The sequence below is a fragment of the Vulpes lagopus genome, chromosome 3 (genome assembly GCF_018345385.1).
Source record: "Vulpes lagopus strain Blue_001 chromosome 3, ASM1834538v1, whole genome shotgun sequence".
Classification (NCBI taxonomy): domain Eukaryota; kingdom Metazoa; phylum Chordata; class Mammalia; order Carnivora; family Canidae; genus Vulpes; species Vulpes lagopus.
The window spans coordinates 85386066-85403977 of record NC_054826.1 but is presented as its reverse complement, the minus strand read 5'-3'; the positions used below and the strand labels follow the sequence as shown (position 1 = coordinate 85403977).

The window sequence follows — 17912 nt, the reverse complement described above, 5'->3', positions numbered from 1 at the left end:
GGGCCAATGTAGCAAAAGCAGTTATGAATGGAAAATGTCATGGTTCTGTAGATGGAAGGCTATAAAAATCTGAGGAAACAGACTGTAGGTAATAAGCACATTACTGCCTTTTCTAGTCACACTTTAATGGCTGTTTGCAACTGTTTCTGTTTGTTTATAATTCCTTTCCCGATCAATAAGGGCTAAGATATAAAAACAATTCCTGCTTTATTCTCCTCAAGCTGTCAACAAGACGGAAGAACAGAGGGGACCATTGCAGCATACGGCAGCATGAGCAGAAAAATGAACGAACACTGACAAGAACAAGATGATGCTGGGAGCACATAGTGTGTCCTCTGTGATGAGGCTTCAAATGTGGATGGAGCCAGACTCAGACTTGTCAGGATGCACCATCCAGTCAGTGATGAACACACACACCAAGTGCTAGCAAAAACATCTAATAATTCCTACTTCACAGAATGAATTCACCCAAAGATATATAAAGGTTCTTCAAGGAAAGAACTTACCTCTCCCCTGTTGAGAAGTAAGCCTTTCCTACCATTTTCTACAAACTCCTTCTTCTTACCAGGTCATAAAACCATAAAGGCATAAAAAAAGTCCTACCTGGAAAGCCAGAAGGGTCCCAGTTTCTGACTTGTCCCCTCTTAGGAACTGCTACTACAGACACTTGTTTATGTCATAACAGAGCATTTCTATAAGGAGAACCTGTGCTAACAAGCTCTAGAAAAAGCAAAGAAACTTGGAATCAGCAGATAATCCTAAAAACATGCATTTTGTCCAGTGCTTTTCTCTTCCTCTCTGGCAGTTAAACTGACTTTTGTATTTCCTGAGGAGGTCCCTACTCCGGAGAATAAGTAAGGCATCGAAATCCACTGACTACATAATCCTAAATCATGAAGAGCTGACTATCATCTTTACTTAAAAAGTTTTTGGGACAAAGGATCTTTGGGGTAGTTTGTTTTTATTCCCTGGACAATATAAAATTCAAATAGACCTAATCTTTGGATAAGCAAGAAAGTAAAACACTAATATCCCAAATATAATCCATTAGGGATAATCTCATAAACATTAAATATGAAGAATATTTTTTAAAGTATCAAACGTTTAACTAATGTGTGATTTTTTTTCACTAATCTTGAATCTTGGATAAAAATCCAGAAAGAAACCTATTTATGAAACATGCTACCTCATATACGGTAGAAACTTCACTTCAGCCATATCACATGGCTGGCAACTACTGAGCTACAAACTATTTTTTTCTCTCTCTTAACTTAATAAAGCTTGTCAAAGGTTCCAGGAAACCAACTGTGACTTCAGCTTTTATTGCGTTCTGATGGGATCAGTGATTACAGAGCCCGAGCATCACAGATCGCTCTCCCCGTACAGGGCAGAGGAGAACGCGGTGTAATCCAGGGCTCCGGGCACACTGCCCGGGCCTGAGTAGGCAGGCATCCTCTTGATGCAGTACTGGGCCTGATCTGGGGGCAGCTCTCGACGCAGCTCCTCCGCCAGGATGTATGGCTAGGGAAAAAACACACAGGTGTTTGTAAGATCAATTGCAGAAAACACTGGAAGATAAACAGTTCTAATACTTACACACAGCTTGCACTTGTTTAATTTAAATAAAGGATTAAAGGCAGGGGTCAAGTGGGCATGATAACTGACAACTGACATCAGGCTGTATTTCACTGCTAAGAGTGTATCTAGGGCAGCCCAGGTGGCTCAGCGGTTTAGTGCCGCCGCCTTCAGCTAGGGCCTGATCCTGGAGACCCGGGATCAAGTCCCATGTCAGACTCCCTGCATGGAGCCTGCTTCTTCCTCTGCCTGTATCTCTGCCTCTCTCTCTCTCTCTCTCTTTCTCTCTCTCTGTGTGTGTGTCTCCATGAATAAATAAATAAAATCTTAAAAAAAAAAAAAAAGTGTATCTACAAGGTGATTTGCTTTGTGGCCAGCATGAAATTTAATATGCTTCATAAAGGCAGAGGGAGGACTATCATCTCAAACTGAGCCATAACGCAGGTAAAAAATGCTATGGCCTAAGATTCATACTGGAAAGGTAAAGGGATAGTTGGTTTGTATCATCTGCTGATGAGAATATAGGGACAGTTAACATGACCAACGTTTTCTCTTTTTTTAATGTATATGTGTTTTTAGAAAATGGAGTCATTTTCCTACTCAGTTTATTAAAAAGCTAATTTTGTCACTGTAGAAAACCTCTTTGTAAAGCAGAATAAAATTGATATTTAACATTGGGATGTATATATATTTTTTTAATGTCAAGCGTCCAACAGGAAACAGGATAATTCTGGTAAAACAGACTGGCTGATAAGAGTCAAAATAAATAAATAGCAAATATGCTTAACTTGTAGCAGGGTTTTTTTAGGGGGTAAGGGGGATGAGTGGGTTAGATGAGCTTTGGCTGATTACCTCCTACATCAGATGGGCTCTCTTCCTCTACCCCTATCCTCACGATACAGGATTTTTAAAATTCTAAAACAAACATTTATGGTTTTCAGGATAGTGTATCTTGTCTGATGTTGTAAGATATTAAGCATGGCTCTGTTGATACTTTAACACACTAAATTCCCCTTCTCTCTTGGCCAGAACACTGAATAAAAGAATCATATTCCACACTGAATTTATACGTACTAAGATGTCGCTATTGTTTGGGGAATGAGACTCAAAAATTCCGAACTTGCACTTAAATATAATGCAAAGCCTGCCCATATTCTAAATGGGTGAATGGCTATATTTAGCTTTGTTTCCATGGCTGGCCACAAAGACAAGGTCCTTAAGAAAAGGTCCCCAGTTCCACAGTATCTGAATCGTGCAGTTCCTTCTTTCTGAGTCCTATCTCCTGAACGTAAAGTTTAACCAGTAAAACACATCAAAAAAAACTCTACAAAATATGCACTGGGTTCCTTCTGCCCAATTCCCTGGGAGGCCCCCACACAAGTGCTGGGAACAGAGTGTGTATTCTTTGTTCTGTGTGGGCCATTGTCAGGTTGACTTGCTTTTTCAATGCTGATGTGGTACAAAATACACCAGTATCAAAATGGTTTTTACTTTGGCAATACGGTTTTTTGTTTTACTAGAAAAACACCATGAGCTACCACAAAAGCAGAGGGAAATCTGTCAGTGCAGACCTTATCAGAAGCCAGGATCCGGAAGGAGGCAATGACCTGCTCTGCCGTGTCTGTGTCAGCTGTCTCCCTCGTCATGAAGTCGATGAAGGACTGGAAGGTGACAGTGCCCTGTCCGTTGGGATCCACCAGGGTCATGATGCGTGCAAATTCAGCTTCGCCCTGGGGCAAGGTTGCAAGAAAACATGCACTTCATAACAGGACACAATCCTCAACAGTGCCATTCTCCTGCTTTTAACTCCTGACCTGCAAATTCCTTATGGAATAAAAACCTAAATATTCCCTGCATTTCCTTTCTGTCTTTTTAATAGAGCCCGCAGATGGGGCAACTTAGGTTTACTGACATCAGATGATGGTACAAGTTGCTGTAGCATCAAGCCAGAAGCTCCCAAACATATGAATTCTTTCCTCTCTCTGACGCATTAGCCTTCAGGCCTTAACATACTTTTGGGAGAGGAATGCAGAGAAAATGAAAGAGATGGGCCTTTTTTTCAGACTATAATCCACAAGAGTAACATTGCTAAGTAGAAAGTGGTAGTGCAGAACATGGCTCTCCCGATTTTTTTGTTAAGGGTCCAAAAAGAATCAAAGCAACTCATGTTCAAAGTACAGATTAATATCAGAGGGAAAAGCACTTTGGAAATCATTAGGCTACTGAAAGCCACTGAGGTGTATACACTTTATATGAGGGAACTGGATGTCCATAAAGCTGTTTTTAAAAGTTCACGTGTTCTTCCTTCACTAGAAAAAAAAAATCTGACTAATTACTGAATAAAAAGATATGTTCTGGTTCCATGAAATTATTTTCAGCCAGTAGAAGGCAAACCTTCAAAATGACCATCCTATACAAAGAAAGGAACCGATCCCAAACGTGCTCTCATGCTCTAAGCTAGTCATTTCTTGCACATAAGTCCAGGCTTAAGAAAATATCCAATCCTTGTCAAATTTTCACTCCTGTCTTACCAAATCATAACCCATGGAAATCAAGCAGGCTCTGAAGTCCTCGTGATCCATCAGGCCGTTCTTCCTCTGCCAAAAGATGAACAGAGAAGCTGAGAATTAGAGGCAAAGTGACCAAGCGAAATGAGGAGAAGCCAGCAAGAGAAGAGCCATGGGGAGCCCCACCAGGGAGATGGTAGAGGTCACCCCTGACTTCTAAGGGGATGGAGCCAACACAGGGATGTTACAAAACAGTTTCTTAAAAAGGAAAAAGGAAATATGGGAGGATACCACCAGGCAAAAATGAAAGGAGACTATACATCCCAGAAAGCAGCAGAAAAAAAGTCACCAAGGGCCACAAGAATGACCCAGGCAGGAACTAACTACTGCAACCTACTGATGACAGGTTTCAGAGTGTTCTGAGAAATCATCACGCTCCCAAGATGGTCCTCCTCTGTGAGACTCCTCCCAGAACAGCAGCATTCCTTAAACTCAGGTCCAGGGAGCCCACACCACTCTCGGGCTCAGGAGCCAGGAGGCAGTGGCCCCCACACTTCACATGGCCTCACCCATGGATGCCCTGGGGGTCTGCGCAGAACAGCATGCAGAAGGTCCACATGGGGGGATCCCTGGGTGGCTCAGCGGTTTGGCGCTTGCCCTCGGGCCAGGGCATGATCCTGGAGACCCGGGATCAAGTCCCGCATCAGGCTCCCTGCATGGAGCCTGCTTCTCCCTCTGCCTGTGTCTCTGCCTCTCTCTCTCTCTCTCTCTCTCTCTGTGTGTGTCTCTCATGAATAAATAAATAAAATCTTAAAGAAAAGAAGAAGAAGGTCCACGTGGGTGGCAGCTGTCACTATTGAGAAAAGGCCAGGTCAGGACAGTGACCCCGACCCTCCTGACACCGAGGTGTCCACACAAAGCCCCAGCTGTAATGGGAAGGACACATTATGCTGGAGGTTTTCTTGAAGAGACTGAGGGGACAGCTACGGTGCAAGCATCAGTACACATGTAAAGATAAGTGAACACTTGTAAGATTGTTTTCTGGTGTTCTCATTTGCCCATTTGTCAGTCCCAGAAGCTGACAGCAGGTTCTTCTTGAGATGAATGGAAACTTCACATGTGTTCTCAGGCCTGCACCCAGCACTGTCACCACCCTGCCCCCTTGGTAATGCCCACCTCACCCACACTCCACCCCCCCAGCTCACGGAGACCCCTACTGTGAGGCCCCCCACCTCACCCACACTCCACTGCACACTGACTTTCCCTGTTTCGCTTTTTCATGTTCTTCTGCCTCCTTGCCCCACAGCGACCTCCCCTCTGCCATTCTCCCTGCAGGGAGCCTCTCCCTGCTGTCCAGCCTGCCCTGCCACCAATCCCACCAAGTGGTGACCCCCTGCAGGTTTCAGCCCTGCACCCAGTAACTGTATTGCCCACTGTCCAGGGCACGTCTTGGGCACCATGCTGCCTCTGGCTCTCAGCATCTCTTCTCTTGGGCTCTCAAGGCTTGCAATTTCCATGTCCTTTGTAAGCGTTCTCCCTCCTCTGCCCCTGATCCTGGGGTCACGTTCCCTTCCATTTCTGTCTCAATTAATCTCAGCTCTGTCTTCTTTCCTCACTCCCACCCCTCCTGTTCCTCCAAGATCTTCTGCTCACTTTCTCCCCTGCCTACAACCCACCAATCCACTCTCACCAAGGAGGCCAGTCACATTTTCTGAGGCACAGCCACGATCATGGTATGCCGAGGCTCTAGAAGCTCCAGTAGGAACCACTCAGGGCACATCCCTGGTGCCCCCTGCAGTTCTTACCCTTACTATTTAATGAGAAGATGAAACAAAATGGATCTGCATCCCTGATGCATCTCCCCATGACATTAAGTAAACTTCATTTCTCCCAAAACATATACTAACATAATAGTCACAAACTCTTTAACTTGGTAGGTTCTGCATGACCCTCCTTTGTCCTGCAAAAGATAATCTCATTGTCTTAGATTCAAATAAATATGCTCTTTCCTGTGGGTTGGCCCAAGTGAGAGAGACAGGTCCTCCAACAAGCCCAGGTACGTTTGTGCAGGGACAGTGATCCATTATTTCCCTCCTTGGGGGCAGAATGACAAAGACTTCAGCGTATGGAGTCAGGTCAGTAGGAGAGCATGTTTCTGCATAATGATGTTGTGCTGACATCTTGCTCACGTCTGGACCCATCTCTGTATCTGTTCTTTACTACTCAGGCCCCATCGGAGGTCTATAGCCTGAACTCTTAAACAGGTCTAACTCTGGCTGCGTGGCCCAAAGAACTTTTTTTTTTTTTTTTTTTTGCAGGGATGGGGAATAGCACAGGGAGAGAGAATCTCAAGCAGGCTCCACGCCCAGTGTAAGCCTGACAAGAAGCTCGATCTCAAGGCCTTGAGATCATGACCTGAGCCAAAATCAAGAGTCAGACACTAACTGACTGAGCCACCCAGGCAACCTCGCAGATGCATTTTGAGAACCATTTATTGAAAAATGTAAACCAGACACAGCATCTTGTACGGAGCAGTGGAATAGCCTTTTTTAGGGATCTTTAGTAAACAGTATGTGGCCTTAGAAGTCACTTTTAGCCGCATGATAAGCAACTGGGAATTTTTTTCTTTTTTTTTTTTTAATTTAAATTCAATTAAAACTGGGAATCTTATTATAAAGAACTTAATATGATTCGAATCAAAATCCCAGGTAGTATTTTAAAAGCAGCATGTTAGTTTTTATATGCCTTTACCATGAAAACAATCATCATTCTAGTGGTGTATTTTCCTTAGAACATGTCTTGAGTCAATTTCATTAATTAAAAAACATGAAGTTTTATACGTCAAAACAGTTTTAGGACCCCTGGGTGGCCTAGTGGTTGAGTGTCTGCCTTCGGCTCAGGTTGTGATCCCAAGGACCTGGGATCGAGTCCCACATCAGGCTCCCTGCAGGATGCCTGCTTCTCCCTCTGTATATGTCTCTGCCTTTCTCTCTGTCTCTTATGAATAAATAAACAAAATCTTTAAAAAACCCAAAAACACCAGTTTTATATGTCATGAGGTACTTTACCTAAATAGTTACTTAGGAAAACTCAGAGTTTTATATCTAAGTCTTTAGAGAAGATCTAAGGTCAACAACCAGACCACATCAGGGACATGCTTTTCTTTCGAACAAATCTAGCTTTGCCTTCCATTACAAAGGCATCTGTCGGGAGATCTGCAGAAAGCAGCACACAAACCTCCACTTCAAGCTGCCATGCGCAACATCAGAGCCTAGAGCTTCATTTTTGGTGGCTGTTTTCCTTTGGCATGAATCATCCTCTTTCCCTGGAATGTTTATAGGGCATTAAGACTTCAAACTAATAGCATGAATATCATTTCAAATGCATTTTTTCACATCCTGGTGTTGCCTACTGTACAAGTACAAGGAGACATACCCTGTCAAAGTGGTTGAAGGAGGCCCTAAACTCGTTCATCTGCTCTTGGGTGATGCCCTTGGCATCTCTCGTCAGGATCTGCGTCTCTACTTCGTTGATGGTTCTGGCGATGGTCGTCAGCAGCACCTCCCACCCAACACGGATGTGCTACCAAAGAAAAAGGATATGGTCAGCTCTGGGTCTTCCCAGCACATCAGTCTTGTCTTCCTCATCTTCCTAACTGGAGAGCTGACCCAGAGGGAGATGAGTAGGGCTCAACAAACTTTTATTACTTATGCTTTTTTCATTCTAATTTTTCACTCCTTTTAAGATTCTGTAGTGGGAAAGCACCCAGAAGTGAGAGCAGGGTTCTAATAGTGGCAACTGGCACTTTTAAGTAAAATGCACAATGAAGAGTAAATTTGTCACTAGCAATTGCTTTCCATTAACCAAGTAGCAGGATGGGCCCTGGATTATACCTGCTTGGGGCGAAAGTGGTTAAAAAGTGAACCATTAGTTACTCTCCAGAAAGTGCAATGAATTCACTGTCCTGATGATGAGGATGATGATGATGGTGAAAACTACTACTTTTCTAGCTCTTGGTAGAGTTCACAAAGCTTTTTCATGTATAGTGACAGTGAAGATGAAGATCCCTAACTTCTGCAGCATAGAGCCTCCCACAGGAGTAGGGACAAGTGTGGGGATACCCACCCCCAACCCCGCAAGACAAGGTGAATGGTCACAGCAAGAAGCAACAGCCACCCCAATGTGTCTGGCCGCCGTACCTCCATGGTGTAATTGGTGTGCTTGTTGTCAAAGACCAGGGCCTCTTGGATGAGCTGATGGTCTCCCTCTAGCTTGTCGATGTTGTTCTTATAGTTGATGATGTTGTGTTCATACTGCTTCAGTTGATTCATCTGGTCCTCCAGGGCACCCGTGATCTGGATGGAACTCCGGGCAATCTCCTGATGGAGGCAAAGAGAGGGAAGAAAGCAGGTGAGTCAGCCTCCACAGCAACTGCGTGGAAGCCAGGATTCCTGATTCTGCCTCAGAGGCTATGCCAGTGTTAGGCAGCAGTCAGAGACACTTGATTTTCTCAGGTGAGGTGGGAAAATGCAGAACCATGGCATGAAAGCAGCTCTAGTTCCAGTTCATCTAGAGAAGGTGGCAGGGGGAGGGGGGGGGGGCAAAAATCAACCAAGATCCAAAACAGCAAAGCAAGAGAAGGGCAAGAGAAGAGTTATTTTAGCCTCCTTCTGCCAAAGAGGGAAGCCTCCCTGGCTCAGAGCTGCCCTGTTCTGGAGGAGGTGGGTGATGTTCTGCAGGAAAAAAGCTGCCAGACAGATTTAAGACCGCTGGAGGGTCAAAAGAATTTCTCATATTCTTACAGGTTCTCCTTTTAAGAAAAAAGGTAACATTTTATCACCAAAAAGAAGGCTGGGAGAAACACAAGAAGAGTAATATATATCTCTTGACTGTTCTTAGTGATAAAATGAACCCCGAAATTAGTGCCATTCCAAGATCACTTTTCCTTACATGTTCTAAAAATGCAAAGTATTTGTGTCTCCTCACATGTTCTCCTGAAGGATGGATGGTTTAAAATCTAGGTCCTATAGAAGCCAAACACCAAGAAAGAACTCCGTCATCCTTTTTAATGACAAAATGAATGGATGGCAGCAAGAATAGCCTCAGCCCCCTTTGTAGTGGGCCCTGCATCCACTGATGCCACAGATTACATGAGCTTAGGGGCCCAAGGGAGTAAAGCTCAGCGTGACATGAGGGCTCCTCACAGCACCAAGCAGGGCGACCAGGAGGTAAGTGGAAGAGGTCAAGACCGCTGGAGTTACTTAGGACCGCTAAGTAACTGTTAGTTCAACTTCGAGGGTTGCAAGAAGCTCTTTTGAAGGGCACCGCCCTACCTCCATCTTGTTCTGGATCCACGGCCCGATGGCATTGGCCTGTGCAGCAAACTGGCGCCGCAGACGCTCATTGGCATGCTGGCGGGCCAGCTCCTCCTGCAGGGACTGATCCCGGATGGGCACAAGCTGCTTCACCTGTCAGGGACCAAGGACAACAGGGATTAGAAGCCATCTTGCATCCAACAGGAGTACGAAAATATGTGCTCATAGTCCAAAGTGTAGTGGTGGGAAGAGAGGGAGGGTGAGGAGGAAGAAGAGGGGAGGAGCGTAAGGGGATATAGGAAGAGGAGGCAGAACGGGTGCCCCTACTACAGGAACTAAGGAAGAGCTGGATCTAGCCCTAGCAGCCCCCCATTAGGGATATCCATTAACTCTATGGCTGGCCGAGGGTGATGGGGGGAGAGTGGGGACGTGGTTCAGGGGCCAGTCCAGAGCACAGAGGATTTGTGAACTTGAATGAGAGAAAAGCTGATATCTTTATTTTCATGATCTCTAATTGAAAGTTAGCATTTCCTTCAATTATGAATGTGGGCAGCAAATCCACAGTTGTATTTAGCAGTACCGTGACTTGATCACAGTAGAAATCACAGTCTCACGTGACATTAGTCCTTGCCTGCCTCTCAAAATAGCATGAATACTCATCCCAGCTTCAAAATGATCAGATCAGGGTGCCTGGGTGGCTCAGTGGTTGAGCGTCTGCCTTCGGCTCAGGGCATGATCCCAGGGTCCTGGGATCGAGTCCCACATTAGGCTCCCTGCAGGGAACCTGCTTCTTCCTCTGCCTATGTCTCTGCCTCTCTGTGTGTGTCTCTATTTATCTCATAGATAAATAGATAAAATATTTTTTAAAAAGATCAGATCTGCTGTTAGACCTTGGTTTTCAATGTGTCTATGCAGAAGCCATCCATTACTGTACTGTAACTTTAAAAAAAAAAATTTTTAATGATTGTATTTTAACATCATTTGTTTCCATTGCCACCTTAAATGTTTTTATGAATTTATAAATATGATTATCAGAAGGAATCCACAGGCTCCCCTAGACTGCCGGAGGGATCCAAGACACAAAAAAGTTAAGGACCCCCTGCCAGGTTCATGAGTTCAAGTCCTATGCAACCTGGGACTGCAGGAAAGTGATTATCATGCAAATCATTCACTCTAGTTTCTCAAGTATTTACCTCTTCCCTCAACCTCGGCTTTGGGAATGCCTACCTTGTCCCACATCCACTCCTCAGTCACCCACCTTGTCCCACTTGGCCCGGAGCTCATCCATGGTGACAGTGCTATAGGGATTGCTGGAGCTGATTCTGATGTTGTAGCTCTGGATCACCTTCTCCACCTCGTTCTGGATGGCCATGATGGACTGCCGTTCACCATCAGCCTCCGGCAGCGTTGCCTTGAACTGCTCGTGGGCGGTGATCAGACTCTAACCCAGAGACAGAAGTGAGGAAAACTTTACTATTGTGTGAATTTTACAGGCTTCTCTATGCTCCCTTCTGCACATGTGTAAACGCATTTTATGATTACAGGAATTTCTGCAGGAAAACAAACTCTGGATGTTTTAGTAAAGCTATTCTATACACAAAAGAAGTCAAGTTCCTTGAAAATGAAAACAAGATACCATGACTAATTGATGGCTATTAATCCAAGGTCTTAAAAAAAAATAATTTTCTTTTTTAAAAAGTTCATGTTTGCTTTCATAATTTTTGATCCCCAGCTGCTGGGGATCAGTTTTACTTTCCATTGACAAACAGAACTTAGCTGCCCTTTATAATGACCAGTCTTATCTTTGCAGTTCAACAAAAGAACCTAACACTTGCTGCCTTTCTACTTAAAGACCCCCAAGAAATATATCCCTACTTCCCAAAAAGAAAAGGCCACAAAAATCAGCTCTTTCCCTGAGGGCTTTAAAAACCTCCATTAATCAAGTCTATCCTTTGGCCCTAATGTATGTAGGTGCCACAGGGAGCCCTTGCAGTGCCAAGCTACAAAGAAACTACTTCATAGATCAGGTATGGCTTCCATGGTAAACTTAGAAGTCTCACTTATTCCAAAAATAAATGATTTTAGGTCGCTAACCTCTGCTTACGCATGCATGAAAAAAAAATGCATCGTTCAACAAAGTAATTTCTTTCCCCCTACACCCTTCTAGAATGTTCCTTGACAGGGATGTGAGTTCAAATTCCAATCTTTAGCATTCCTTTATACTTGGATTCTTTTTGATGACTTATCTATTTTACAGAGAGAATTAAAAAGTGTTTTCCCTTAATATTCCATTGTACATCAAATTCACCATACACTGGTCTCTCAATAGACTAGGTCTTGGCTCTTTAAGAGTAACTCTCCTCCCTAACGTGACTATTTAGAAGTCTTACTTACAACTTTGATGTTCCAGAAGAAATCAGAAGCAGAAAATTTTGGTTTGCAGGAGACAGATGGTGCTGCTTTTTGGTTTCTTATGCTTTATCATCCAGCAAAACTATACAGATCTTAATAAACAGTAATATGCATGTATTTGCAAAGTACTTAACTCAGCAGCCAATAAACTCATACCTTTCCATGAATACCTCCCAAGAGCATATATGTCTATGTTACTCAATGATTCCACAGTATTCTTTTAAAGAACAGGCCTTTTTAGATGTATTCACCATTGTCTGATGGATATTAATTTTTAAGTTGCAGCAAAGAGTAGTATACACATCTTTAAGCTAAAGGTCAAAGGGTAATTTGGGCTCTCTTGCTACATTTTTCTTAGTTAAAAAAAGGAACAAAATGAAAGAATTCTAAGTTTTTAAAATCACAATTCATGTCTAGTGCAGTATAAGTACGGAGCTGAGGGGTTCACTTACCTGGATTTCCTCAATGCTGTGGACAATGAACATGTCTTGTAGGTCCTCCATGGCACCTTCCATCCAATTGTTGAAAGGAGCAGCTCTCTTGGCAAACTCCAAGTGGAGCTGATCGATGGTTTCTAGCAATTTCTCAGTTCTCTGGAGTTAAGTTAAATAGAAATGTTATCATAGATTAATAAAAAAAAATTCTCTCTGAAGATGTCAACACACATTCCAGAACAATAAAGTTATTATCTGATGTTTTGTTAATCACAACGTGCTCATCACGTGTATACAAAAGATTAGCCAGTGTTCAGTGATTAGACTGAGCCCTGCAGTTCCCTGAAGCGGCTTCTTAATCTAAAAAGGATTATCAAGACATCCAGAGTAGCCTTGTTTTGAAAGGTTAGTACTCTGTTCCATGCTACTTTTTTTGAAAACTGAGAATCTGTAGGGGGGATAAAGTAACTCGCTCTCAGCTAAAAGCAGTACTTTGAAGGTCAGCTCTGATCCCCTAACCACCTAGGCAACAACACTCAACACACCTTCCTCATTTTTGAGACAAAAGTGTGCAGAGAAGATGCACGCCATTCCAAAAGTCACCTGTGTTTCACCTAAGTGAAAACACAGGAACTACAGTTTAACGTTCTCAAATCATCAGGATTTCACATAGAGATCCTCTCTGCCTTTCTGGGCATGTGGAAGCACCGAGCTTCCAGCCACAAACAACATTCTACTTCTACATTCAACATTCAACATTCAACATTCAACATTCTACTTGTTTCATGTGGCAGAGAGGCTGTGGGTAGACAGCAAAAGCATCCTCTTCATCTGTAAGTCTTCCATTCCTATTCATTTTATTCCTCCTGTTCTAAAATATTTGGGGAGGAGCAAGTCTCTGTTTCATGCTTGGTCCTCATTTTCTCAACCTTCCTTTTTTTAGGTGGATAGGTAACAGCCATTTGGTATCTAGAAAGCTTGATATAAAAACTATCAGTATTTTAAATGTGAAAAGTCTCCAAACAATGGCCACTGCTTCCTTCCTTCACATTACATGAATCTTCCATGGTAAGAGGCAACAGGGCACAGCTAAATATCAGCCACTTTTGGCTGTTTATCCAAGCCGTATATACTTAAATAAGGCCACGCCCATCTGTATCTGTTTCATATCCCTTTTTCCTTCAACGTTTGCTGCCATTTTGCCTTTGCCTGCTACACAGGAAAGTTCCCCTTGAGTCCTTAAGTCACAGCTAAATATACTCTTGATAGAAAGCCCTTTGGAAATTCACTATAATCACTACCTGATACAGAATAACTTTATACTATAATCATATTAGCTCTGGATGTCTTTTTTTTTTTAATTCAAAAGCATGCTTCCCTGAAAAAAAAAAAATAAAAAGCATGCTTCATTGGAAAAAAAAAAGTATGCTACAGTGCTCTGTAGATAAATGATGGTACAAAGCTACCAACTTTGCATTTCCCACTTTCTCCAATTTTTCATATTCTCCTTTCACAAGACAACCTGTTTTGTTTCACCCACATTGTGCCACAGGGAAAATTAGTAACAGGGACTTAATTAGAGAGCCTCTGTTAAAAGATTTCATGCCAATAGGTGGCTGACAGGATGTCACGTCACCAGGCTTCACCTCCAGGGCCTCTCTTCTCTTCTGAGTAAGCGTTCCCAATCTGTCCCACTGGTCACAGATCTTCTGGCACCGATCGTTGACATTCACAGCATCGTGATAGTCCAGTTCACTGGGAGAAGTGAAAATAAAGATTAACTTGCCCTGATGTTATGAGGTAAATGGACACAGGCTCAAAAAAATTTTTTTAAAGAGATCTGATAGAAAAATGGCAGGGTATTTCAGAGTTTTGTTCATTGTCACCATTGCAAACATAATCGTTACTCTTTGACAGATTATAGAAAGAATCAGTAAACCTGGCTGGTCAGTTTTCTAGACAGAAGTGTTGCCCTCTCAGTGCCCCAAGCTAACTTCATTCTGGCCATGCTCCAGAGTATTATTTTTAAGTGGCAGTGTACCTATAAATGAAGCCAACCATCTGACCTGGATGACAGTCCTGTGGGGCCGCCTGAAGCCACAGTGATGGGAACATCAAAGTGAGTCCAGGGGCGGGGGGTGGGGAGGGAGAGGTGGCAGGTATCAGCTTGTACACCACTGTGTCCTTGGCTCCCCTCAAAGGGCACTGGGCTTGTTGGGGAGGGAAGGGGGCGGGGGGGGGGGGGGGGGGGGGGGGGGTGGCGGCGAGGCAGGGAGCACCACGTCCAGAAGGGGCGCTGTGACCTTATCTAGCACTGCAGGGACCTCGAAAAACTAGCAGGAACTGAATCCTTCCTCTTCTAGATGGAAGTTCTGACTTGTATGATGCCACCAGTATGATGGCAAGAACCAAATGATTTCTTACTCGGTAACTCTTTTTCTCCACCAGCCCCGTCTCCGCATCCTGATGGGATCTTTGTAATGTAAAGTGATATGAACTTAGCATTAAAACAAATCCCCAACTAGGGACGCCTGGGTGGCTCAGTGGTTGAGCATCTACCTTTGGCTCAGGTCATGATCCCGGGGTCCTCGGATCGAGTCCCACATCAGGTTCCCTACAAGGAGCCTGCTTTTCCCTCTGCCTGTGTCTCTGCCCCTCTCTTTCTCTCTCATAAATAAATAAATAACTAAATAACTAAATAAATAAATAAATAACAAACAAACAAATAAATAAATAAATAAATTTTTTTTTTTTTTTTAAATTCCCAACTAGAAGGTTAACCTGGTATCTCTGGGGATAAAAAGTTAAGATGAAAGCCAGACTCACAAATGTTTAAAGATACCTTTCAGAGAGACTTCTTCACAGTCTGAGATAAGATAACTCACCTCCCCATCCTACCAAATCCATTTCCCTGAGGCTTAAGCTTATTTATTTCTTCTTTGAAGAAATTAAGGCAATGGTTACTCACCACATGCTTTGCTTTTCCTCTTAAATAATATTAACTTGTCAGTACTGAATGTTATTGCTTCTGCTACTGAATAAATGCTTTGTGGTTGTGAGCTGCGGGTTCTTGAAGTGGGGAGAGCTTGCCCAGCTTACAAGCAGCTTTCTATATGTAGAGCAGCTTTCTATGTACACATAACCCCTCACTCGTCTGAGACAGACTTAGCTTCTTGTGCTCCCTGCTACAATCCCCCGAACCAAAACATACCAGCCATTTGCAGTCTTGAATTCCAAGAGAAATGGCTATGGCTCTTCAAAATGCAAATATTATGGAGAATAAAGACTTTAAGAATAAAAACAAAGGCTTCTATGGATCTATGCTGGAGACATCAATGCTCACTCCCCCATCATTACCTTTAGAGGTATATCCATTTCTTGATTTCCTAACTCATACCAAGTTCATACAAATACCTGCTCTTAAGGGCTTGTGTAACTGTGCATACTGGTTTTTCTGCACTTTGAGAGCCGCATAAGCGCTTTGTTATTATTTTAGGAAAGATAAAAAGGACAAGGAAGGAATGCACTGAGATGAACACAGATTTACATTGTGCACATAGTGCCTCTTTGGACAGTGTGAAGAAACTAGCACAAGGGATGCCAGGAATAATAACAGAAAATTACTACTTAAATTTTATGAGCAACACGTAAAACCATTTCAAATTACTCATCAGAGCAGTTACAGAGCATTAAATAGGTACTAGAATTTGTTTCATCCCTTATTTTAATTGTAATAGTAAAGAAGCACTCACACAAAGTTCAAGAAGTATGCTCTTGTAAAGACCACAAATACAGTGTACAAATTGGATTATGAAGATCACAAATAATTAAGAGTTTATTTACCAAGGCTAAAAAAATAATGGGATCCTCTAAAAAAAAGGCCATATCTGTTAATTCACAAGTTTGCTCTGGTCACAAGTGAGCAATATGGAAGTTTTAAAATCAAACATAGTAAAGGAAATATTTGTTATAGGTCTTTAAAAATTATCTTGTGACAGTCATCCCTATGTGATTTTAGGCTCTGAAACTTATGCAGATATGTCTGTGATTATAGTGATGAGGAAGGGAACAGGGAATGAAATCTTGTACTTTCATAAGGGGGCAAGGGTCTTTTAAAAAGGCTATGAAAGACTGCAGATGGGGGGAGGTCGCCTGGGTGGCTCAGTGGTTGAGCATCTGCCTTTGGCCTGGGTTGTGATCCTGGGGTCCTGGGATCGACTCCCACATCAGGCTCCCCACAGGGAGCCTGTTTCTCCCTCTGCCTATGTCTCTGTCTCTCTTTCTGTGTCTCTCGTGAATAAATAAAATCTTAAAAAAAAAAGAAGAAGAAAAGAAAGACTGCAGGGAGGTGTCACCCTGGAGGGCAGCCACAGCCAGAGGCTGCATGACGAGTGGGACCCAAGAACTCCCGCTCAGGCTTACACCAGCCTGAACTCAACCCTTGCTGGTCCCTCCCATAAAATAAAAAACACGCAAATGAAATAGCACTTATTTGATGACAAAGAAAAAGTGGGGCCATGGTGTCTCCTCCTCTGAGGCAGGACAGGCATTTCTGTTTTGTCTTGGTGTGTGGATGCCCTGCAGCCCGGCATGGGGGAGGCAGCCTTTCCAAGCTGTCCTCCACACTCATTCCTCACCCTCCTAGAAGCTGCCCACAGTGGGGCCGGGGCTGCTGCTGGATGGGAGGGCACCGGGATTCTAGCACATCCAGAGAACCAAAGCTGAAGTCTGGTTAGTTGTTAAGAAACACAGAGGCAAAAAAAAAAAGAAACACAGAGGCTTCCAGCTTGGTTCTCCCTAGACTCAGAATGGGAAAGGGAAGGCAGGCCAGCCTTGCCCGGCCCTAGGAGTGCTCTGGGGAAACTCTCCATGGAATCCTTCCATTGCACCCATGGACAGCCCAGGGGCCTGCCAGGCAGACCTGCACAGCAGCACATACTTGAGCTCCTGCGCAATGGCCGCTATCTGCTCCACCCGGTCCTGGTGTGCAGCCAGGTCACTCTCGAAGGCCTCGTGTTTCCGCAGAAGGGCCCGGACCTCGGTCAGAGAAGCCGACTCATAGTCCTTCTGCAGCAAGATCTGTTCTTTGCCTGCAAAGTTTACAGAAGGGGATATGACTCCTCTGAATTCACTCATCAGCTTCCTGGCACCTGCACCTGTAAAGTTCTTGGTGATTCCTACAATTCCCAACAACCAAGAGAAGGGGGAAGACACAGTGGTGCTGTTGTGATCAGCCTCCAGGCTGTAACTGTGCTCCCATTTCCAGAATCCTTCTGGGTTCTAAAGCTCATATCTACAAAGTGGCTATGCCACAGATCTGTATTCTTCATAATTCTGAGGAATCAGTATCTGATTTTCCAGTGTGAGGCTCCATTTAGTGATGGTTAGTTCACAAGAATTACCTGGGAGAGTCAGACGAGACACTCGTACTCTACTGGCCTGCTCTCAAGGTCAACCTTGACCCCAAATCTTTTGGTTTGAAAGCTTGATTTTCTGTGGTTAAATATAGCCTGTGATTTCTTTCCTGCCAACACTACAAGTTCTGCACCTCCACCTCTTTCCCCATGAATATTTCTTAAATCAAGCGACTGCTGTAGTTATAAATGGACTCACATTTATTCCCTGGTTGATGACCTCTGAGAATTTAATTCTACAAAGCTAGAAATGGA

At 43.6% G+C, this 17912-nt stretch overlaps 1 protein-coding gene across 1 annotated transcript in view; it reads right to left on the bottom strand.

Moving 5' to 3' along the window:
- Window positions 1-1306: 1306 nt before the first annotated feature.
- The window catches only part of ACTN2 (actinin alpha 2), a 66423-nt gene continuing 49817 nt past the window's right edge, over window positions 1307-17912 (bottom strand). The window contains exons 12-21 of the mRNA XM_041749068.1: window positions 17183-17333; window positions 13890-13998; window positions 12262-12402; window positions 10656-10838; window positions 9416-9550; window positions 8282-8461; window positions 7518-7664; window positions 4107-4172; window positions 3147-3305; window positions 1307-1521 (exon numbers count right to left, since the gene is read on the bottom strand). Of these exons, the coding sequence (XP_041605002.1) occupies window positions 1363-1521; window positions 3147-3305; window positions 4107-4172; window positions 7518-7664; window positions 8282-8461; window positions 9416-9550; window positions 10656-10838; window positions 12262-12402; window positions 13890-13998; window positions 17183-17333 (1430 nt within the window). The 3' untranslated portion in view covers window positions 1307-1362. The remainder of the gene's footprint in view (window positions 1522-3146; window positions 3306-4106; window positions 4173-7517; window positions 7665-8281; window positions 8462-9415; window positions 9551-10655; window positions 10839-12261; window positions 12403-13889; window positions 13999-17182; window positions 17334-17912) is intronic.